A 24,309-nucleotide genomic window follows, 5' to 3' on the forward strand; every position below is an offset into this window, starting at 1 on the left:
CAAGGTGTCCTGGCTGCAGTGGAATCCACAGAAAGAAAATGGACCCAGCAAGGCGTCCTGGCCGCGGCAGAATCCACAGAAAGAAAACGGACCTAGTTAAGGCGTCCTGGCTGTGGTGGAATCCACAGAAAGAAAACGGACCTAGTTAAGGCGTCCTGGCTGTGGTGGAATCCACAGAAAGAAAACGGACCTAGTTAAGGCGTCCTGGCTGTGGTGGAATCCACAGAAAGAAAACGGACCGAGCAAGGCGTCCTGGCCGCGGCAGAATCCACAGAAAGAAAACGGACCTAGTTAAGGCGTCCTGGCTGTGGTGGAATCCACAGACAGAAAACGGACCGGCAGCCCGGGCAAAGAGGCGCACAGCCCATGCCACGCTCCCCAGAAGCTACGGAGACAGAGCAAGAGGCCAGGACGGAGGGGGGAGGGGGGATCCTGAAGACGCCTCCACTAAAGATGAAGGGCAAGGAAAACTGTCAGGTGCAGAGGACTTGCTGGATGGCTGAGGGGACCGGCCACAGCACGAGTGAGACACAGGTGACCGCAGACAGCGAGGGAGGAAGGATGGAGGACCCTCTTAAGAGCTCCAAGGGGTGAGGGGGACGCGCAGGTGTCAGCATCCTCGTCTCTCTTAAAATCCCGGGAGGAGACAGAAATAATTGGAGCGCAGAAAAGAGTTGAAGAAACGATGAGCCACATTTTCCTGGAATTGGAAGGCTCACTGAGAGTCAAAGGAGACAGAGGAAAAGCCACGGTTAGAGGCGCTACAGGAAAAGCAAAGAACACCACGGCCCGAGACAGTTACCACCGAGTACGGAGGTCAACCCGACTGCCTGAAGGAGACAAAGTATTGATCCTGGGTGTGTCTGTGAGGGTGTTGCCAAAGGAGATTAACATGAGTCAGTGGGCTGGGAAAGGCAGACCCACCCTTCATCTGGTGGGCACCATCTAATCAGCTGCCAGTGAACATAAAGCAGGCAGGAAACCGTGAAAAGCCGAGGCGGGCCTCGCCTCCCAGCCTGCATCTTTCTCCCGTGCTGGACGCCTCCTGCCTCCACCATCGGGCTCCAGGGTCTTCAGTTTTGACACTCGGACTGGATCTCCTCGCTCCTCAGCCTGCAGGTGGCTTCTTGGGGGACCTTCTGGTCACGTACGTTAGCTGATACTTTCAAAGAAATAAAAATTCTATTGACACAAGATTTTCAATAGCAACCGTGAATGCAAGATCTTAGAAGGTCACTTTGAAAGTGCAGAAGGAGAAGTTCAAGCTCAGTTTTACAGCCAGCTAAACGATCACTTCTTGTGTAGGCAGAGGACGATGACCTCATGGAGACAAGTCCTTTTGAGGTTTGCCATGGTGAGGTGCGCTTTGAAAACACCTTCACAGCCAGTAGTCACAAAGAAAAGTCAGGGGGGTGGAGCAAGACATGGGCAGTGCTCTGAGACATGAGCACTGAGTGTGTAGAGACACGGGAGGTGAGTGCAGGGACGCGGGAGGTGAGTGCAGAGACATGGGAGGTGAGTACCCTGAGACGCGGGAGGTGAGTGCCCTGAGACGCGGGAGGTGAGTGCAGAGACACAGGAGGTGAGTGCCCTGAGACGTGGGAGGTGAGTGCCCTGAGACGTGGGAGGTGAGTGCAGAAACACGGGAGGTGAGTGCCCTGAGACGCGGGAGGTGAGTGCCCTGAGACGCGGGAGGTGAGTGCAGGGATATGGGAGGTGAGTGCCCTGAGACACGGGAGGTGAGTGCCCTGAGACGCGGGAGGTGAGTGCCCTGAGATGCGGGAGGTGAGTGCCCTGAGATGCGGGAGGTGAGTGCAGGGACATGGGAGGTGAGTGCCCTGAGACGCGGGAGGTGAGTGCCCTGAGATGCGGGAGGTGAGTGCAGGGACATGGGAGGTGAGTGCAGGGACGCGGGAGGTGAGTGCCCTGAGACACGGGAGGTGAGTGCAGAGACACAGGAGGTGAGTGCAGGGACGTGGGAGGTGAGTGCCCTGAGACGCGGGAGGTGAGCGAAGGGACACGGGAGGCAAGTGCCCTGAGACGCAGGGGGTGAGTGCAGGGACGCGGGAGGTGAGTGCCCTGAGACATGGGAGGTGAATGCAGAGACACAGGAAGTGAGTGCAGACGCGGGAGGTGAGTGCAGACACAGGAGGTGAGTGCAGAGACACGGGAGGTGAGTGCCCTGAGACACGGGACGTGAGTGCAGGGACGCGGGAGGTGAATGCCCTGAGACGCAGAAGGTGAGTGCCCTGAGACGAGGGGAGGTGAGTGCAGGGACGCGGGAGGTGAGTGAAAGGACGTGGGAGGTGAGTGCCCTGAGACACGGGAGGTGAGTGCGGAGACACGGGAAGTGAATGCAGATGCGGGAGGTGAGTGCAGACGCGGGAGGTGAGTGCAGAGATGCAGGAGGTGAGTGTGCAGAGACGCAGGAGGTGAGGCCCTGAGATGCAGGAGATGAGTTCAGGGGCATGGGAGGTGAGTGCCCTGACACGTGGGAGGTAAGTGTGGGGCATGGGAGGTGAGTGCCCTGACACGCGGGAGGTGAGTGCAGAGACATGGGAGGTGAGTACCCTGAGATGCTAGAGGTGAGTGCAGGGGCGTGGGAGGTGAGTGCAGAGATGTGGGAGTTGAGTGCCCTGAGATGCCGGAGGTTGAGTGCAGAGATGCGGGAGGTGAGTGCCCTGAGATGCTGGAGGAGAGTGCAGGGGTGTGGGAGGCGAGTGCAGAGACACAGGAGGTGGGTGCAGAAACGCGGGAGGTGAGCGCAGAGACGCGGGAGGTGAGTGCCCTGAGACACGGGAAGTGAGTGCCCTGAGATGCAGGAGGTGAGTACTGGGGTGTGGGAGGTGAGTGCAGAGACTCGGAAGGAACACTGAGCACATGACTTTGTAAAGCTGACTCCTGCCTGTCTCTACCCAAACCCAAGTGTTCATATCAACCAGAATGAAGTTGGTTCTGGATGACCCAATGTGACGGGGTGGAAGGAGGCCGCACGTGGGGAGAGGGTGCTAGGTGGTTTGTCTTATGCAGGAAATAGTACAGTAATTGAGAAACTCTAGAAACAAACAGTGAACGGTGCGTATGTGTGTAAATCCTTTCCACAACAAGGAGTGACCATCCGAAGAATAAAAACCAGCGGAGCAACGGGGCACATAAACGGTGGGAGAAAGGAGGAAACGAGGCAAGGACGGTGGCTGAAGTCGGAGAGGAAGTGTGACGGGTGGACGCATGACAGGCCGCCAGATGTGTCTTCTGAAGACTTCGTAACAACCGTTAACTGAACAGATTCAGATTAATGAAAAGACAGACTCCGGAGTGGACATCTTTAGCAATATGCCATCTAAAGAAGACCCACTTAGGGCCAGGCGCAGTGGCTCAAGCCTGTAATCCCAGCACTTTGGGAGGCCGAGACGGGCGGATCACGAGGTCAGGAGATCGAGACCATCCTGGCTAACACGGTGAAACCCCGTCTCTACTAAAAATACAAAAAACTAGCTGGGCGAGGTGGCGGGCGCCTGTAGTCCCAGCTACTCGGGAGGCTGAGGCAGGAGAATGGCGTAAACCCGGGAGGCGGAGCTTGCAGTGAGCTGAGATCCGGCCACTGCACTGCAGCCTGGGCAACAGAGCAAGACTCCGTCTCAAAAAAAAAAAAAAAAAAAAAAAAGAAGACCCACTTAATACAATGGTTAGTGAAAAGTTGAAAATAAAGGGATGAAAAAAGATTTACTATGAAAACAGTGACCAAAAAACAGAGGAGGTCCTATGTGGGTACTAGAAAAACTAGATTTCAGGTAAAAAATAAGAGGGTAAAAGAAGGAATGTTTGAAGGTGTAATAAACATGAACAGATATGTAACTTACAAATGCAGTCTCAAAACATAAAAAGCAATGCTGAGGGGCTACGGGTGCAGAGACACCCCTGACTGTAGGGACTTCGGCGAACCCTCTTGGAAAGTGGCCGTTAGGCAAAGAATGAGCCGTATCACGAGTGGTCTGTACAGTATAGTCAAAACCACCAAACTAAGAGACACCATGAGACTTCCTATCTGATACAGTCTGGCTCTGTGTCCCCACCCAAATCTCATCTTGTAGCTCCCATAATTCCCACACGTGGTGGGAAGGAGCCGGTGGGTCTTCCCCGTGGTGTTCTCGTGACAGTGAATGCGTCTCACGAGATCCGATGGTTTTAAAAGCGGGAGTTTCTGCGCACAAGCCCTCTCCCTGCCCGCCGCCATCCACTTAAGATGTGACTTGCTCCTTCTTGCCTTCCACCATGATTGTGAAGCCTCCCCCACATGGGGAACGTTAAGTTCAATAAACCTCTTTCTTCTGTAAATTGCCCAGTCTCGGGTATGTCTTTATCAGCAGCGTGAACATGGACTAATACAATATCCAAGAAGTCCTTCTCCAACACACACGCAGAACCGACGAGAGAAAACCAACTACTAAGTCAACAGGGGCCTCAGTCACCTCCCAAGAATCAGCATCGCCCAGACTGTGTCCTGAGACCACAGAACAGAGCGTCAAAAACAGAGGCCGCCAGAGAGCTCAGACGCCCAGAAACTCATGTACACGTGATCGATTACATACACACACACACACACACACACAGAGAGGTCCACGCACAGACGCACTCTCACTGAACACGAGTGAGCCGCAGAGCATGCAGGCCTTCTGTTTGTGCAGGCTTACTGAATATACACACACACATACATGTCCACACACGCACGTCCTTACAGGCATGCTGTCACTGAACACACATGTGCTCACGGCAGGCTTTCTGAGGGCACCCACGGTGCCTCCACTTACCTATCTGCATAGCCAGGAATGCTCTGTTTGGAGAAGAGCTGGGAGGAGAATGAGGAGGCGTGAGAAGTGGGGGTACTGCAAGGCTGCCTGTGCAGGGGCTTCCTGGGACGGAAGTGGGTAAGGACAAAGGGCCTTGCTCAGGCCCTTGACAAGCATCCTGGAAACCAAGGAGGTGGCCCCAACCCCATCCCTGAGTTGCAGAGGAGGGAAAAACTGCCTCTCCAAAAAGGCTCACAGAACTTGGGCAGTCTGGAACCACCTCTGACTTGGCCACCAGCTCTCTGGGCAGAGGTCAGTCTGGCACATGCAGAAATGCCACACCCTGTGCTCAGGGCTCACCAGCCTGTGGCTGTGGGCCAAGTCCAGCCCACCGCCTACTTTCGTGAATAGGGTGTTACTGGCACACAGTCGCACCCATCATCTACACGCAGAGACAAGGCCTCGTGTGGCCCCTGAAGCTGAAGAGACTGCGCTCTGGCCCTTCACAGAAGGTGCCTGTCCCACTCGGGAGCTCTTTTGAGCCGTGCACAGCTGCACACCTGCTCGCGGCTGCATGCCTGCGGGGCCGCTCCCATTTCCTGGGTTCCCAGGGGCTGAGAGCAGAGGACATGAGACAGAGCCACCACAGAGCAGGTGAAAGGGCCGGACCTCCAGCCCCACGGCACGCACCTGGGAGACACTGGGCAGCCTCTGTTCGGCCCTGGCACTCAATGCCATGTCCTGGGTTTTTTACTCACAGACCTGCCAAGTGCCCCTCAGTATTCCGGAAATGTACATGACACAGATACGGGCTGACAGCACATGCCTGCACATGCACACACACGCACGCACACACGCACACGCGCACACACACGCACGCACACACATGCACACGTGCGCACACATGCACGCACACACGCACGCACGTACACACATGCACACGTGCGCGCACACATGCACGCACACACATGCACGCACACACGCGCACACGCGCACACATGCACACACACGTGCATGCTCACAGTGAGGGAGGCAAGACTGATAAGTGAACAATGTGACATTTAGATACAGTCACAGCCAAAAGATCAATATGAGAATTCCTAAGAGTTACAAGAATGAAATATATTTTTCATCGATTTGTTGTTTTAAACCATTAAAAAGATGGGTAAGCGTGTTAAAGCAGGGTAAATACTTAGGGCACTAAAAACACTCCCACTTGAGCATCGCGTGGAAAATCAATCTCACTGACATACTTTCAAAGCAAAACCCCAAAAAGCAGAGAGCATTCCTCAGGCACCGGGAGCACGCATTTTCAGGAAGAAGAATGACTCCTGGAAACAAGAGGCCACACGTCACAGCCGAACCCGGCCTGCCCCGCCCGCACCGCGTCTCACTGAGTCCAGTATCTTGGCTCAAATTCACTCCCACGGTTGTTTTTAGAAAGAATCATAAAAATGTCCAAATCCCCTTTTTTGTTTAAATTGGCCAAGTGGCACCTATTTGCCTGAAGCACCAAAGCGGACAGTGCGGGAGGGAATCGATGGCAGGAAACGGAGAGGCGGGGGCCTCTGCGCCCAGGCGGGCTGCCCAGCGCTGACATTATTGATTTTACCTAGTTCAGCTGGCCTTGTAATTAAAATGTAAATTTGAGAAAGAGATTATGTCCTGACAGAAATGGTAGGATTAAGGGGAAGATAAAGGCCCTTCAGTGAAAATTCAGAGAAAGAAATGAGCAAGCAAAAGAGCACGGGTTTCCTCCGTGGTGTGGATTTAGACTAAATCTAACTACTTCAGATTCGCCCACGTTTAATTGAAAAAACAGCGACAGAATATAAACTCGTGTTATGGACTGAGCTGGCCCCGCGTCTGCCCCCACGGTTTCCGTCTGGTCCCTGCCTCCGGCACTCTTGGGGCCCCTGGGGTGAGAAGCTGAGTGGGGCCGGGGGGTCCCCTCTGCACACCCCAGAGGGCAGCTCTGTCACCAGGGCCTGCCCCTCCTTTGGGCCCTCCAGCCCTCGCCTGGGGCTGGTACAGCCGGTGCCGCACACTTGCACCCAGGCGACTCCCAGCAGTGCCGCCGAGGACACCCAGGCCAGGCCTACAGGGGCCATCGGCACCTTCAAGGCTGAAGGCAGAAGGTGGTCAGCCTTCCCACTTCAAGAAGTCAATCAGTGGCAATAAAACTGCCAGGGCCTCTGCCTGCCCCAGGCAAGGCTGTGATGGAGCCCCCCGCTTCTAAGGCACCCTCCCCTCCGCCAGGCATGCGTGGGCCCTGAGAGCGAAGGGGCAGATGCCATACAGTGGAGGAGGCTTGGAGCCAGCAGAGGAGGGCGCTGTGGGGACCTGCAGCTGCAATGACAAGAACCGGTGGCCAGTGCACCAGTTATGCACACTTCCCTGGACCAGGACTGACCCAGCAGGGACAGCTCATCTCTGCTCTGCTGAGCCTGGGGCCTGAGCTGGAGACACACATCTGGAGATGCCTTCACAACCAGGGTCAGGCTGGGACAGCCCACCAGTGGGGCTTAATCAGGACTGCCACGCCCAGTGCCTACCTGTGACCCTGTGAGGCTAGGTGTACCTGCAGCAGGGCTGTGTCAGAGCAGGTGTCCCGGCACACCCAGCAGGGGCTACGAGGCCTGTGCAGCTCAGCCCCTTTGGCTGGACGCTATTGTGGATGGACTCAGGACCCCTGGGCTCCAGTGGGGAGGGGACGGCCAGGCCTGGTGACGAGTGAGCGGTGTCACCATTGTGTTTGGCCAGAGGCCGGAGGGAGCCTCACCTCTTCTGATGAAAGACCGCTCTGTTCTTTGGGGAGAGTCACCTCGTTTGAGTTTCGCTTCTGGCTTTGCTTTGGATAATTTAGAGCCACAAGTCAGGTTTTAGGGGAAGTGGGGATTTCTGCCTTTGAGACGCCACACATCACCCCGTCTAAGATGTGTAACTTCCGCTCAAAGGGCTCAGAAGCCATCATAACAGGTCCGTGCAGAGACCCAGGGCCAGGAAATGTCAGTGACTCTATAGGCCAAGAGTCAGTGCCAGCTCCCAGACTCTGAAGACGCCCAGAAGGGATCCAGGAGATGAGGCAGCCCAGCAGGCCGGGTCAGGGTGGGCCTATGCAGACAACATGGCTGCCTAGGCCCCGGCTGCAGCACCTCCAGGAGACACCTCTGCGCTTCGACCGGTGCTCCTGGAGCTGGACCCACGGCCTGGTCCACCTGAGGGTGGCCGAGAACCAGGAAAGAGATTGCAGCGGCCAACAGCTTGCTCAGGCACCCCCAGGGCCCTCACGTCAGGCATGGGGACTCCTGCCCAAAGGGGGGGAATCAGCAGAAAGACCATTTCAGGTGGACGCTGGAGTTGGAAGAACAGAGTGTGTGAGGTGGGGACGGGGGAAGCCCAATGAGGGCACAGCTGGGGCTGTGGCCCGGCGGGGGACGGGGTCTGACACAGTGAGGTCGGTAGGGGGGACAGGCGTGCAGGTCCCTCGGCTTCTGCCTGCCTGGCCAGAACCCCTGGAGAAGCAGCACAGGACCCTGGTCCGGAATGGGCCAGGCCACAATGGTGCCCAGAGAGAGGTCGCAGCTGGCCCCAGGCATCTGAGGCTTTCTTCCAGACCCTCAAGCTCACACTGACCCCAGGAGCTCAGCCTTCACAGCCTGGGCCCTCACTGGGTGGCCCCAGGGCAGAAGACAGCAGGACCCCAGTAAACAGGACCATACAAATGGAGGACCATTAGAAGCCTGGTTGTGCTAATCTGGCATGACACCCTTAATGGGTCATATCTTCACACATGAGTTGTCTAATCATCTAAATTCTCTTAACAAATTTACATCTCTTTGTGTTTTTTTTTTTTTTTTTTTTTTTTTTTTGAGACGGAGTCTCGCTGTGTCTCCCAGACTGGAGTGCAGTGGCGCCATCTCGGCTCACTGCAAGCTCCACCGCCCGGGTTCACGCCATTCTCCTGCCTCAGCCTCCCGAGTAGCTGGGACTATAGGCGCCTGCCACCTCGCCCAGCTAGTTTTTTGTATTTTTAGTAGAGACAGGGTTTCACCGTGCTAGCCAGGATGGTCTCAATCTCCTGACCTCATGATCCACCCGCCTTGGCCTCCCAAAGTGCTGGGACTACAGGCGTGAGCCACCACGCCCGGTCTACACCTCTTCTTATACTCTGATTCAAACCAACTTGTCCATTTCACACAAAAGCTGACGGTCTTGTTTTCATTTGCTTCCCCTCCATGCAAATACCACTGTGGGTACTCTGGGGAACTTGAAGAGTAGACCCACCTGGGCCCACGCCCCTCCTTGAGGGCACAATCCTGGGTGTGGCATGGGAACGTGGCTTTGGGAGGTATTTTTGAAAAACCTAAGCCCTCGATGGCATAGCACAGGCTGTGGCAGCACTCAGCACCTCCCGAGTGCTCCCTGAGAATGACAGGAGCTCCTTGCTGTGGAGGGCACAGCAGCCCTGGGCCCAGACCCGAGTCTGTGGCATCACCAGTGGTGAGGAGGGATGCCTGTGCTTGTGACTCCACTAAGTGGGGAGGGGAGCCTGGAGGGTGTGGGGTGGCGGCCCCTCCCACCTGCTAGCAGCGGCTCCTGTAGCTGCGGGAATCACACCCACAACCCTCAAGTTCAAGGAGCCCACCAGAGCCCACCCTCGTGCGTGAGGCCTTTCTGTCCCTGAGCAGGGCTGCTGATGGCAGAGGGAGGTCAGGACCTGCCCTGATGCGTCCTTAGAGCAGGCCGGTGTGCTGGGGCCTCCACACAAGAACCAAGAGTAGGATGGCCCCTGACCCAGACTTGGGCACCTGAGGGCCTGCCTGGCAGAGGAGGACCAGCAGGACCACCGGAGAGGGAGCACACCTCGGGGCAGGCTGCAGGGAGGACGCTAGGCCCGAGACCCCAAGATGGAGCCAAAGGACAGAGGAAAAGCACGCACACAACTTCTCAGCCTCATGGCTACGATCACGAGCAGGAAAAGCAGTATTTTAAACCAAAGCAGCAGTTACCACCAGATGGATCCCAAGGGGCCACATCCTGAGTGGGGGACCCTCCACCCAGGCACCCTCCGACAGGGCCCGCTGCTCACCATACTCAGAGCGCAGGTGGTCGGGGATGTGGGGCTCATACCCCTCCTTCTCAGGGACCTCCACAAAGTCCTCATCATCCTCATCTTCCTCCGCATTCCCCAGGGCTTCCGTCTGTGGAAAGATGCCCCAGTACAGATCAACCCCCAGACCCTGTGTATGAACACAGCTCTCAGTGGGCAGAGCCCTGGAAATGCCTTTTTGTTGTGGAGCTTTTTCTCCCGCTCAGGGCTCCAGCATCAGCCACAGCTGGACTGCAGTTAGGGTTGTCTCCAAGGCTGCTCTCATTCCCCAACATCACACCACCTCCGCACTGCCCCTGCGCTGGGGGCTGTTTAGAGTCTACGTCAAATCCACGAACTGCAACCCTGGCTGACTCCCCAGGTCCCTGTGGGAGGTGAGGTCCTCACGTGGAATGGCGTCGCACTGGTGCAAGGGTGGCCGTGCCCCCATGGCTTAGGGGAGTCATCTTCCCACCAGGTGGAGCAGGTGCATCTGCTCTTCTGCAATGGCCAGGGCTAGCTCCCCGCACAGGGGGTTCTCCCGTGGCGCTGGTGTGACCACAGCATGTCAGATGACCGAAAGGGACAAGTACTTCTGGAACATTCTGTCCTTGAGGGCTTGAATGAAAACCACCTCAATTTCCTTTTGACAAGGTCACTTCTCTGCCAGGGTAGATGTAGGGGATCCCTCACTGAGTCTGGAAGCCCTCAGGCCACCCCCGCCTCCCTCCTCCCATGAGAAAAAGGCTGCCTGCCCCGATAAAGCCTTTGTCTTCCCAAAGGCTGCTGCTGTAGTACTGGCTTCTGTGTGCACTCGGTAGCGAGCCCACTGCTTAGTAACATGGCCACACGGTGGGCACCACCTGCTCCATCCATGTGCTCAGGTGTGGCCATGAGCAAACTCTTCTCCGCCTCACCTTCCCACTGGCCTGCATCCTTCCAACAGCCCCACCACGGCCCAGGACAGGGTGTGGGAGCTCACACATAGCCCCCAGGGCACACCATCCTTCCCTGAGAGCCCCGCCTCCGCAGCTCACCCACCACAAACCTGGTGTGGGCTCAGCACAGCAGGGCAGTCATTCCTCACCTTCAGCTCCCTCAGGCCAGGAGAGGGACTGGCAGGGCTGCTAGGGCAGCTGAAGGTCATGACCCCAGGGTGGCCAGGATGGAGGTGCCCTGGGGTGGCTAGGGTGGAGGTGCCCCAGGGTGGAGGTGCCCCCGGGGTGGAGGCACCTGAGAAAGGGAAACTTCCCGGAAGGGAGATTCCTATCAGAGGAACACCAAGCAAGGGGACTGTTAACGGGTTGATAAGAGAAAAACCGAAAACCGTAATCACTCTGACACACACCTTCATTTCTAAAACGCATTCCCAGCATCAGCACCTCACAGGTGCTGTGATCGCAGCTTTGCTTCCTGAAGGGAGGAAGGACAGCTGAAGAGGGCCTGACCCCTGACCCCCCAGGGCAGGAGTCCACATGTTCACCAGAGACAAAGCCGGGGGAGCAGGGGACCGTGGCTCCACATCCAGCCCCCCGGAGCCAGGCCACACAAGGCCGCGGGGCCCGGGCACCAGCACCCTGCCAGGAGGTGGCCCCCACGGAGCCAGGCCGCACAAGGCCGCGGGGCCCGGGCACCAGCACCCTGCCGGGAGGTGGCCCCCACGGAGCCAGGCTGCACAAGGCCGCGGGGCCCGGGCACCAGCACCCTGCCAGGAGGTGGCCCCGGCACCGATCGTCAGACCAAGTGCACTTTGTTTAGGAGCAGCCCGCTGCCAAGCATCTGGGAAGCAGGAGACATTAATCACTGGAAACTGTAATTTTTGTTATCAGTCTAACACTGATCAAAAGGGAAGCCTGTCTCCACCGCTGACCTGTGAAACGTCCCAATTATACTCTTTGGAAATGACGGGGGCACTTAACTCCCGCGCTGAGCAAATGATGGCGATCCATCACGTCTGAATAACAACAAGCCACGGACCTGAAAATTATTTCTGTACAGAATCTGCCAGGAATTTATGAAAGGTGGAGAGCAGCCCAAGGTTTCAGGGCATTACGGTTCTCAGCCAGTGCAGTGCGGATCACACACTAAACAGAATTTATGTGTTTTAATTTTCTGAAAGGTAGATGTGGACCGGGTGCTACAATGCATAACATATAGTGCCAGATTTTAAATATGGGGGTCATTTTAAAAAAATATTATGCTTATTGCTCGCACCCTTGAATTTCATCGGGGACTTTTATCAAATTTTCATTTCCGAAAAAATATTCAACTGCTAAGCTAACTATTAGGAATTATACCTTCTTTCTCCCCAAATAATGGTTCATTTCTGTGATTAAATTAGAAGCCCCGGGTTCCCCTTTGTTCTTAAATCAGCGCTGATGAGGCCACCCTGGTCCCGGTAAGCAGCTCCCTCTAACACCAGCCCGGCCCGTGGGTGGATCTCCCTTCACCTCTGAGGAAGCCCCAGGGCTTTCTCCCGGGCAAGAGCCCACCACAGCCACCATTTCCACATTTCAGCTTGAAACTATTTAGAGGCTGTGGTAGCCCCTCAAACCACAGCAACTCAGGTTTTAGGGACTTCACTGATAATACTAAATGGAAGGCTGAAAGCTGCTGTTTTCAGGTTTCCATTCACACGGGATAATTTCTCATGTCTGAAACCCACAGACGCACAGTGCGGTCACCTCCGACATCTGGTGCTGGGCACACTGAAAGTCAGGGACAGGCAGGGATGCTGAAGATGGGGAAGCTGGGAGCCCAGGACGCTGTGTGGCTGTTCAGGAGCCTGCTCGGAGGACAGGAACAGCGTGGTCACTGGGGACAGAGCTCCCCGAAGCCTCAAAGCGCACGGAGCCCAAAGGGAGGGTGAGACCCCACAGGAAGCACCCCTTCCACGTGGTCCCACACACCTCCAGTTCACCTCTAAGAAGTCAAATCATCAAGTGGTGACAGGCAAGAGCCAGCCACCCTCAAGGTCAGGGACAGACGAGCCGGGGGCCAGCACCACGTGTCTGCAGGCCCTGCCGAGGGGCTGCGCACTGGCGCTGGGGGGCTCTGGACGAGCAAGAATCCTGGAAAGGAGATCACACACCCTACGGCGGTGCTGGGACCGGAAATGTCTACAAAATGAGGTTAGGTTTGGAAAAGGTTCTCAGAGCAATCTGCTTTGACACCAACCTGGAAGCCGAGCTTCCTGTGATAACGCAGGGGCGTGGGAGGCACAGGTCACCAGCAGGCTGCCCCTCCCAAGGGGACTGTGACCTGTGCCCACACCTTCCCTAATGGGCCAAGTCCCCTGCAAGGCACTGGAAGCCTCCCGAGGCTGGTCCGCAGTGCAGCAGCTACAGGAGCTACAGACCCTCGACACGGAGAGCCAAGACCGCCCGTGCACAGGGTGCCTCCAAAGGAACCCCGGCCACCACGGGGAGGCGGGCAGGAGCACTTGGGGCCTCTGCTGGCTTCATACAAATGGATTCTCACCCACACTTAAAAGGATTTAGAAAAATGAGCCTCCACGATCATAATTAAACAAGCAATAAAACGGCTAAAATATACAATGCAATCAGTTCACAGGAGTAGGGTGGCGAGATTACTAATTATTTGAGAAGGAAAGGAAGAGGAGAGGCCTGGGTGAAGGGGCAGGTTCGTCCACCACACGCAGGCTGGGAGATACAGCTGGGGCCATTAAATAAATTTTGTACGATCTAATTAACTTGGTATGCGGTCTCAATTACTTTTCACCCAAGAAATTACTTTTGTTCAGTTTTATGTGTGTGTGTTTCCCTTTTTAAAAAAAAAAAAAAAAAAATGATGTAAGGCCTCGTCAGACAAGTGAGTTCCAAACTACATTTGTCTTTCAGCGCCTTGATGGCTATGCGTTTAAAAACCCATTCTATCTTATAAACTAAAAATTAAACGTGCTCAGCTGTGATGGTCCTCATTGCATCTGCTATTTATATGCTAATGCCCTCCCTGGAAGGCCGTGCAAATTGCCCAGCCAGGCCAATATCTCATGTGCATCTCCGGCTGCCAGGGACGCACCTTGAGAGGACGGAGGGCGGCGCGGAGCAGGGCTGACCACAGTGAGCGTGTGGGAAGGGCACCTGGCGGGCAGCACTGTCGGGGCCGAGCGGAACCTGCTGGACACAGACACAGCACCATGGGCACGTCCTCACCTCTGAAACGAGAGCCTGGAGGTTCTGCTGAGGCAAATCGTTGCTTTCTAGAACGACTGGCTCTTTACTATAAAATCTACAGTCATCAATACGCTCTTATAAGAATATCACAAAACAGCGCTGTGGGCCTCTTCCCATTCTCGTCTAACCCAGATCACTCCCAGGGATGAGGCTCAGACAGACCTTGGGAGCTGCTAACCAGTACGGTGGGCCTCGGACCACTTCCTGGAGTCCCAGTTGCAGGGGCCAGGGCCACAGCACCACAGGCCTGGGGGCCTTCTTGGGCGTGAGAGGAGGAGGCCTCAGGTTCACAGGATGCCTGGAGGTCAATTCCAGAGCCAGGCTGGGGGCAAAATTTCTGCTGGGTCCCCAGGGCCGCCTGCCAGATGGAGACATACATCTGCCAACCAGATACGGGCTGGGGGTCCTGGGTCTCTGTTGCCCTCCAGACGGATGGAGCTGGGCCAGGGCGGCCTCTTCTCCTAGGGCAGCCAAACTGGCATTTGTCCCTGGGTCCCACACAGGACGCTCTGAGCAGAGGCTGTGGGCCTGGTTCTTGCTGAGCAGGAGCGCTGTGTGCGGTGCTCGGGAAGCAGCTCGAGGCACCAGGGGTCACAAACGCCCCCTTCAGTGGAGAGCGGAATGACTTCTTACTCCTGGCACCTCCAAATCTAGTAGCTCCTGCCCCCGAGCTCTGCAAGGAAAGCTAACTCTGGGCTCGGGAAAATGAGGGCTGCCTGTGTCCTCGCTTCTGGATTCCAGTGAGACACACACACACACACACACACAGACACACACACAGGGGCGGGAAAGGACCCTGCTTCAGCCTGACCTTCTCAGGGAAGGAGAGTGCAGCCAGGGCCCACAGGGGCCAGAATGCCAGGCTCTGGGAAGCGCGGACGTTCAGCTGTGCGGCCACAGTGCCGGTTCGTCAGGCGCACTCACATTCACCAGGCGGCCAGGCCTGGACAAGGAGGCTGGGCCCACACAGCCTCTCCAGGGCTCAGCTTCCCGGTCTGTAAAATGGGGCGGAAAACCCAGCGACCCCACAGGGCTGCTTTCCAAACGGAAGGGGTAACAGCGTGGGGAGGTGTTTCAAGCAGCGCTGGGCTTGTCTGGGAAGTGCCCTCTGTTTTGCAGACAGGTACTGAGGGACGGTGAAGGCCCAAGAGACAGGCCTGAGCCACCGGTGTGAGAGGGAGGGCTGGCCTGAGCCCCGGCTGGGCCTCAGGTGTTCTCCCCGTGTTCCCCGTGCTGACTCCGGAGAGCCCGTGTGTCTGCGCCCCCCGGCGGGCAGCCCTCGGACACGGTGGCGGACGTGGCGGCTTGGCCTTCGGCATGATGGAGGCCCCATCACCCAGGAAGGCTCCTTCCCAGCCCTACGGCGGTCCAAGGTTTCCCGATGGCGTTGATTTAGGTCCCTTCTCCCCTGCCTGTGCCTGGTGGGTCCACATTTCATCCCTGGCTTTTCAGTTTCTGTCCTTTTCACCTCCCGGGAGTCAGACACTCCCATGGCTCCAGAGCATCACAGAAAACTTTCCCTCACGCACAGCAGGGAAAGGAGGTGGGGCCTCCATCCCAGGGGCTGACAGGGTCCCCGGGAGGCTGTCGGCTGCAACCCCGAGCCCACTGAACATGAGGGCAAGAGAATGCTTCTGGCTTCTAACTCCAAAGATCAGAGCTCTGGTGGTAAGGCCGGTGGAGAAGGCAGACAGGCAGCTGACAGAGAAAGAAAACCACAGGCCGGGCGCAGTGGCTCAAGCCTGTAATCCCAGCACTTTGGGAGGCCGAGACGAGCGGATCACGAGGTCAGGAGATCGAGACCATCCTGGCTAACACGGTGAAACCCCATCTCTACTAAAAAATACAAAAAACCAGCCAGGCGAGGTGGCGGATGCCTGCAGTCCCAGCTACTCGGGAGGCTGAGGCAGGAGAATGGCGTGAACCTGGGAGGCAGAGCTTGCAGTGAGCCGAGATCCGGCCACTGCACTCCAGCCCAGGCGACAGAGCGAGACTCCGTCTCAAAAAAAGAAAACCACAGAGGTGGGGGGACAACTCCAGTTCTGTAAGCAACGGAGGACGCGCCCATGGCCGAACCCACGTGGCTGCCCCAACGGACTCAACACCGGCGAGAACAAAAACAAATGCATCTTTCAGCCATGGAAACAAGTAACCCAGTAACTAGCAGAAGGAAAGAGCCACGCTGACAGAACTAAAGAGAATGATGCTTAAGATGGTTTTCTGACTCACTGGCCGATAGCAAATTAATATTTTGTTAATTATACAATACAAAGTAATTGGTGATCTGAGCTATGTAATTTGGCAGCAGGCAATGTGAAAGTTTCCAGAGGATTTTTATCAGCTCAGTGAATGACGCAGCCACGGATGATCACACCTGCCCTGGAGTGCGGCAAGGCTGGACACTCAATCTACCAAATGACGCTGCACATCGATCCAGGAGATTCACCCTTGGCCTGCTTCCAGACGGAAGCCACAGAGGCACTCCAAACGCACAGCACACGGACGGAAGCCACAGAGGCACTCCAAACGCACGGCACACGGACGGGAGCCACACAGAGGCACTCCAAACGCACAGCACACGGACAGGAGCCACAGAGGCACTCCAAACGCACGGCACACGGACGGGAGCCACACAGAGGCACTCCAAACGCACAGCACACCGATGGGAGCCACACAGAGGCACTCCAAACGCACGGCACACGGACGGAAGCCACAGAGGCACTCCAAACGCACAGCACACGGACGGAAGCCACAGAGGCACTCCAACGACGGCCACGGGCACTCCAACGCACGGCACACGGACGGGAGCCACACAGAGGCACTCCAAACGCACAGCACACTGACGGGAGCCACACAGAGGCACTCCAAACGCACGGCACACGGACGGAAGCTACAGAGGCACTCCAAACGCACAGCACACGGACGGAAGCCACAGAGGCACTCCAAACGCACGGCACACGGACGGGAACCACACAGAGGCACTCCAAACGCACAGCACACGGACGGGAGCCACAGAGGCACTCCAAACGCACGGCACACGGACGGGAGCCACACAGAGGCACTCCAAACACACAGCACACCGACGGGAGCCACACAGAAGCACTCCAAACGCACGGCACACGGACAGAAGCCACAGAGGCACTCCAAACGCACAGCACACGGACGGAAGCCACAGAGGCACTCCAAACGCACGGCACACGGACGGGAGCCACACAGAGGCACTCCAAACGCACAGCACACGGACGGGAGCCACAGAGGCACTCCAAACGCACGGCACATGGACGGGAGCCACACAGAGGCACTCCAAACGCACGGCACACCGACGGGAGCCACACAGAGGCACTCCAAACGCACGGCACACGGACGGAAGCCACAGAGGCACTCCAAACGCACGGCACACGGACGGAAGCCACAGAGGCACTCCAAACGCACGGCACACGGACGGGAGCCACACAGAAGCACTCCAAATGCACAGCACACGGACGGGAGCCACAGAGGCACTCCAAACGCACGGCACATGGACGGGAGCCACACAGAGGCACTCCAAACGCACGGCACACCGACGGGAGCCACACAGAGACACTCCAAACGCACGGCACACGGACGGAAGCCACAGAGGCACTCCAAACGCACGGCACACGGACGGGAGCCACACAGAGGCACTCCAAACGCACAGCACACGGACGGGAGCCACAGAGGCACTCCAAACGCACGGCACATGGACGGGAGCCACACAGAGGCACTCCAAACGCACGGCACACCGACGGGAGCCACACAGAGAACACTCCAAACGCACGGCACACGGACGGAAGCCACAGAGGCACTCCAAACGCACGGCTCACGGACGGAAGCCACAGAGGCACTCCAAACGCACGGCACACGGACGGGAGCCACACAGAAGCACTCCAAATGCACAGCACACGGACGGGAGACACAGAGGCACTCCAAACGCACAGCACATGGACGGGAGCCACACAGAGGCACTCCAAACGCACGGCACACGGACGGGAGCCACACAGAGGCACTCCAAACGCACAGCACATGGACGGGAGCCACACAGAGGCACTCCAAACGCACAGCACACGGACGGAAGCCACACAGAGGCACTCCAAATGCACAGCACACATATTCAAACCAGCGTGAGCATTTTCTGAAGACAGAACATCTGTGTCAAAAGGAAAACAATACTACGTAGAAACCAAGTGGAAATGATAAAACGGAAAGACACGGTGTCTGCTCCCGGGTGACTGCCTGAGAGCCTCAGCACCAGCATCGGGCGGAGCCGCCACAGGATGGGCTGGGCCTTCCAGCGCTGGGCTCCAGGCTCCTGCCTGCAGCTAGCAGCGTTGCACGTTCCCATCTCCTACACAATTGTTGGAAGTTCTAAAAATATTTAAATCAGGCATGATTGAATTAGCGTGCTCTGTTCTACACACGGAGTTAACGACGCCAATCCCGTGCTAAATGGGGAGACACTGAGGGAAGTGATTTAAACCCTCTGTAAATTTTATTCGAAAATTAACGAGGAGCACCTCATTCATAATTTCTAATTAAAACGGCTCTAATTAACATCCACGTTCGTCAGCCAGCCACCCGCCACACACGCGCCACTTGGATGCGGTGGCCGCGCGGAGCCAGGAGGGAGCTGGGCAGATACCGCAGTGGCGCCGCGGCATCTATTCTGGGAAGCGTCGCCCACCTGAGCCCGCCGAGCCCGCCAATCACTTCATCTCCAGGCAGCTCCTCGCACTCCAGCTGCCGCGAGCAAAATCTCCAAGGACTTCAGAGCGGTGCTTTAAAAGACACCAGTTTGCGGAGAAGGGTCTAGAGAGTGTCCATTCAACTGACAAAGGAGCAGCGTGGCGCCTCCCTTCCTGCCAGAGCTGTGACACCCTCAATCCAGCCTCACAGGCCCTGCTGCCCTTGCACACTCACCAGCTCTGAAGCACAGCTGCGGCGTGTCTGCTGGCCAGACTGTGTGGTCGAAGGGGGCGAGGGGCCCTCCAAGCACCGTCAGTCCTGGCCGCACCGCAGACACCCCCCACCCAGTGCCACCACTCGGATCTCAAGAGGACGCACACAGATGGGTCAGGAGTGGGCCCTCGGCCAGCAGGAGTGAGGAAGGACAGTGGAAGGGCAGCAGGTCCCAGACGCTGGGTCAGGGTGGCTGCCTGCCTGACGAGGGCTAGGGTCATGCGACACGGAGGGGTGGTGCTGGTAGCTCCACCACGTGGGGTGTGAGACGCTCACGTCAGTCACTCAGAAGCTCAGAGACAGCTAACAGCATTGGCAGGGTCCCCAGGACCTGGTGGGTGGGAGCAGCAGCAGCTGCGGTCCTTCAGGCGGCTATGCCCTGCCCAGCACCCTCCTGCGTGGCCTGGCCCACACCCGTCTTGCGGGCCCTGGCCACCACAGACCAGGCCCTGAATATAGCACCCCTGAGCAGCCCTGTGGCAGGAGGGGCTGGCGCTGCAGCCAGGAGGGTACAGCCAGCAGGGGCCCGCAGCCGGCAGAGGTCCGGGAGGCCAGCTCTCCTAAGCCCACACAGGGCAGGGGCCAGGCTGAGCTGAACACTCACGGAAGAGCATGCAGGCCCCTGGCACGAGGGAGTTTGCATCCACTAGGCTGAGGTGGAGCTGTGGGTGAAAGTCAGCCATGGCCGGGAGCCTGCAGGCCTTGCCGGTACCACGGCTGTGCTGAATTAAGAGTCCTGACTTGGGGAGCGGCAGCTCCTCATCCTCACCCAAGTAGGCCAAGCTGCCAGTAGCCCCGGAGGCTGCCCAGACGCACTTCCACCAGCCAGCCCCACCTGGGGGCCGTCCCAGATGCTGTGGAGCTATGAGATGCAGGCAGGGGGAGCACCAGACATTCCAGAAGGTTCCACTGCCAGAACCTCAGGCCAAGGAGAGCCACCTGGCTGCCCCAGCCCCAGCACTGCTACTGGTACTAAAAAGGCTGTGCCAACTGGAGGGGCCCAGGCCTGATGAGACTAGACCATGCCACCTATCAACCCCCTCTGCTCTGTGGACCCCCACCAATAAGCCGGCTGCTCCAGGGGTTTCCACTGCCAGGCAAAGGCCCACCAGCCACCTTCAGACAGAACGGTCTGCAGACTGCAGGAGCCGCGCCAGGTGAGTCCAGGGTGGCGGCTGCACAGGGGCAGTGCCTGGTGCAGGGTCTCAGCGTGAGGCTCCAGCAAGCCTCGCCTGTGCCGTGGAGACTGGGCAGTGACCTTCAAAGGGCCCCAGTGTGAGCCACAGAGAGGTGTGGACACAGCTGGCAGCCCCCATGCGGCCCACTCGGCAACGGTGACAGCGGCTGCCATAGGGGCCTGATCCTGCAGCTGCCATCCTGTAGGCCTGAGTGCGCTGGGCGTGACCAGTGAGCTCACCCTGATCCTGACATGCTGATGGCACTCACCATCTTCCTCCCCAGCCTAGACCAGCATGCTTTCTCATTGCAAAAACTCTATTTTTGTCACAACTCACAAAAGTATTTCCTCGTGGAGCGAGGTGTTGACCAGCACCCACAAACGCGGCCACACACGAGCGGCGCGGCCACCGGGCTCCCACATGACTATAAATTCTCCGGGAATCAGTTTCGGACTTAAAGGAGAAAAGCAAGCTCGCCCTCTGCTGGTCCCCGGAGCGTCTGCACACCCCCGCCATGTTGGGGACACAGGCCACTGACCCGGGGAAAACCACAGGCTCAGCATTTCATCCAGAGGAGCTTCCCCGCCCCCCCACTTCCATGGCCCCGCAGTCTGCCGCTGTGGAACCTGACCTCTTCCTCAGCCAGGAGCACAGTGGCCCTTCCACCCCAAAGCTTTCCTTAAAGTGGGGAGAGCCAAAAGGCCAGCATCTCCCAGGCCAGGGCTGCGTGTGGGGTCCGATTTCAGGGGCGTTGGGGTTCAGGGCTTGGGTTCCCTGAGGGAGAGGCGCCTGAGAGACAGCACTGCTGTGCGAGCCCAGGGTGGCCGTGGTGTGCCTCCAGTCCCAAGGCCTGACTGTGCTGGGTGCCGCCGAGGACATCTGCAGAGGACCCCAGCTCTCAGGCCCTTCCAGGCACTGAGGCCCGGATTTCCATTCTGCGCTCAGGCAGTTCAAGGCCCTGGCACAGCAGCGTGCCGGGCACCCCCACCACTCGACCGGCTCCAACACGCCCAATGCGACGGTCTCTGCTCCCAGCTTCACCCCGCCAGAGGCACCCCATACCTCCCTCCAGCCTCCAGCCCCTCGTGGTGGCCCTGCCCCCTCCTAACCCTATGCTCCTTGCTCAGGGAAGTGCAGTGCCCCCTACAACCCTTCCAAGCCCTTCGCAAGGCCCAGCAGACAGTAACCCAAGTCTCCACCCCTAAGTGCACTGGAGCCCGCGGTGACCCTCTTGGCCATCTGAGGGCTTGCTGGGGGTCTCTCCTCTGGTGGACACAGTGCCTGCCAGGACACGCGCCGCACTGCTGATGACTCCCTAGAAGGAGTTGTGGGGGGACAGCCTGACTGGTGGCTTCCTGGAGGCACGAGCAGCACTCAGCACCTCTGCTCTGCTACCATACACGGCAGCCGGGCAGCACCCAACAGCTGCACCACCCCCTCTGCCACGGCGACGACCCTGGGCTCACAGGAAGCCCTTGCTGGGGTTGAGTGGGCTTGGGGTGTGGTTGGGTTCTGCCAGGCCCACAGGCCCAGGGTGCAGCCCCCCACAGCTTCTCCTCCCCCACTGAGGCCTCTGGGACACCTTCCCGCTTGCCGCCTGCCCACTCACCCTGTGCCTCTGCCCTCCCTTGGGCTCGATGTTCAGCTCCTTGTATTTTCTCAGTGCAAGCTCCAATTCCGCCTTTAGGTCAATGGCACGCTTTAAACATCCACCGTGGGTCCCTACGCGGGTGAAGCGCTGCAAAACAGGGGTGTGAATAGCTCAGGAGCCTGGCCGGCAGGCCCCAGGAAGCCATCCCGCCGGGAGGCACACGCCAGGTCCACCGGCCCAGGGGATCCCTGGTACACCTGGGGTGCAGAGGACGAAGCTGCAGGTGAGGCACAGAGCCCTCGTGGGTCAGGGACCATTCAAGTCACCAGGCCACGCCCCCGGGCCACAGTGCCCCCAAGAAAGGGACCCCCCATGCCTGGCGCTCTGCACACGGCCCTCCACCCACAGGTACCAGGTTTGAGGCTCACCTGGATCCACGAGCACACGGCCGGCAGGAACTTGTTCCGGATGAGCTTGAGTGTGTCGCGGGCGGCGTGGACGACAGCGAGGTTGTCCTCATTTTCCTGCACCTTCAGGCCCTCTGGGGAGAGGCACACAGAGGTCACCCGAGGGCGCTGGCCGGCATCTCCCACAGGCCCCGGAGAGGCGGACCACGCAGTGAAGGCTGCTCTAGCCTGAGGGGAACCTACCAGATGCCTATGCCTGCCCCCAGGAATCCCAAACCGGATGCTGTGAGAAGGAAGTGTTTTATAATCTTAGAAAAGAACATTGTGGCTTAACACCAAAGCCTCCCCTCACACACAGCTCCACTGCCTGTGTGTGTCTCAAATCGCCTTGGCTGCAGCCATCCCACCTGGAGGGGCAAGACCACCCACGGCCTCTTCTACTCACTGCCCCCACCCGCCGGGCACAGGACCTTCCCCTCCACAGACTACCCCACAGGATGGGGCCTGCCCAGTCCAGCCTCACCGGCCCCCACCCACCCTGGCCTCTCCTCTGCCAGACACCCCAGCTCCAGCTCTGCTCTGCCATGGCTTCCCCTACTGTGGCACCCTCAGCGTCTGGCACAGGGCTGAGCTCTGTGCAGGCAAGGACAGCCCTGGGCTGGCAGCAGCGGTGCCCACCCCGCACAGGCCTGCAGCCTCACTGCTGAGGCACCTCCGGGCAGCTGAGCCCTGAGGATCAGTTCTCCCGGCAGCTTCCCAGCCCAGCTGCCTCCTGGCCCTGGTGAAGGGACACCAGCTGTGCCTGCTTCCAAAGAAGTAGGTTCCTCAAAGAAAGCAATTTGAAGCCATGCACAGACCCAAAGGGCCCCAAGTGGGGCATCAGTGGGGTTGGGAGGAAGCTGGGGCCGGGGGAGCGGAGGGCGGCTATGTCTCAGCAACCCTCACCCACCCAGGCTGCAGGACCAAGGCTGCGTGTGGCCATTTCTGGATCACATTTTCCTCCCAGCAAGGGCCGGTGCTACCTGACCCCTCATGGCAACACGAGACCGTGACAGGCCTGTGAGCTGGCGGGATGCCCACACAGCCTGCCCAGGGCTCCTGGTCACTTGGAGGTCAGGCCTGTGCTCCCTCATCCTTCGAGGACCACACCAGCCTCGAGACCCCACCTCACCCCAATTCTGCAGGTCCTTACTCTGTCCACAGCCTTGCTGAGGTGGAGGCTGCCATGAGCTCTTAGAAGTATCCCCGTGGCCACAGAGGCCTGGCATGGGTTGGGGGATCCCAGTGCAGAGGCCACACAGAAAGGAAAAACCTGGTAGTGACCCCTGATCTAGCCCCCCAGGGGAGGCCCCTGCAGTCCAAAGCTCCGGGACCGGGTGCCAGTGAGGGAGGGGCCTACCTGGGAGCTGGGGCAGGGTGGCGCCGCAAAGATCCTGGGAAGGCAGTTACCTGAGTAGAGCTCCACGTCCAGCGTGTACTTGTGTGAGCCAAGCCCATGGCTCCGCACAAATTCCTCGAGGTCACTGTCCTCGTCCTCATCTGAGGGGTCACCTGTGGCTGTCTGGGGTGGCTGTGCCCTGCCGCCCACTCTGGGGTGGCCTGCAGAGGCAGGCAGGTCTCTACTGCAGCAGGGCTGCTCCCCATCCCAGGGTTCAGGGGTGCCAGACCAGCAAGGGCCCACCTGGCCCGCGCAGGAGGAGTGAAGGGCATCGAACGTGCCAGAAGCCACGCCAAGCGATTCTGTCTCCGGGTTCGGGTCAAAGTCAAAAGGCACCAGCAGCCTAAAGCAGCTCTCTACCTCCGTCAGGCAGGATTCAATTTCTCCAGACATTTCTGCCAAAAGATCAAGACACCTGTTTGCATCACCATGTGCAGCAAAAGCACCAGCCCACCCAAAACCACACCCAGAGGCCCACTCCCCCCAGGGCGTCACTTTTCAGGTGGAATGGAGTGGTACTATCACAGCTTACCCCAGCCGCAACCTTCCAGGCTCAGGTAGTCCTCTCGCCTCAGCCTCCCCATTAGCTGGGACTACAGGCACGTGATACCATCAGCTAATTTTTTTGTAGAGACAGGGTCTCCCT

The 24,309-nt window shown here is 58.2% G+C and overlaps 1 protein-coding gene across 7 annotated transcripts in view; it reads right to left on the bottom strand.

Moving 5' to 3' along the window:
* Window positions 1-24,309, bottom strand: part of UVSSA (UV stimulated scaffold protein A) — a 42,582-nt gene that overhangs the window by 12,858 nt on the left and 5,415 nt on the right. For 5 of the 7 annotated variants that reach the window (XM_030920591.1, XM_030920606.1, XM_030920596.1 and 2 more), the window contains 4 exons: window positions 23,675-24,058; window positions 22,247-22,359; window positions 21,837-21,965; window positions 9,880-9,991 (listed from right to left, as the gene is read on the bottom strand). In XM_030920591.1, the coding sequence (XP_030776451.1) occupies window positions 9,880-9,991; window positions 21,837-21,965; window positions 22,247-22,359; window positions 23,675-24,058 (738 nt within the window). Of the gene's footprint in view, window positions 1-9,879; window positions 9,992-21,836; window positions 21,966-22,246; window positions 22,360-22,468; window positions 22,473-23,674; window positions 24,059-24,195; window positions 24,235-24,309 lie in introns of those variants that run through there. The other 2 variants (XM_030920612.1, XM_030920621.1) reach the window with 2 other exon arrangements.

The sequence above is a fragment of the Rhinopithecus roxellana genome, chromosome 2 (assembly GCF_007565055.1).
Source record: "Rhinopithecus roxellana isolate Shanxi Qingling chromosome 2, ASM756505v1, whole genome shotgun sequence".
Classification (NCBI taxonomy): domain Eukaryota; kingdom Metazoa; phylum Chordata; class Mammalia; order Primates; family Cercopithecidae; genus Rhinopithecus; species Rhinopithecus roxellana.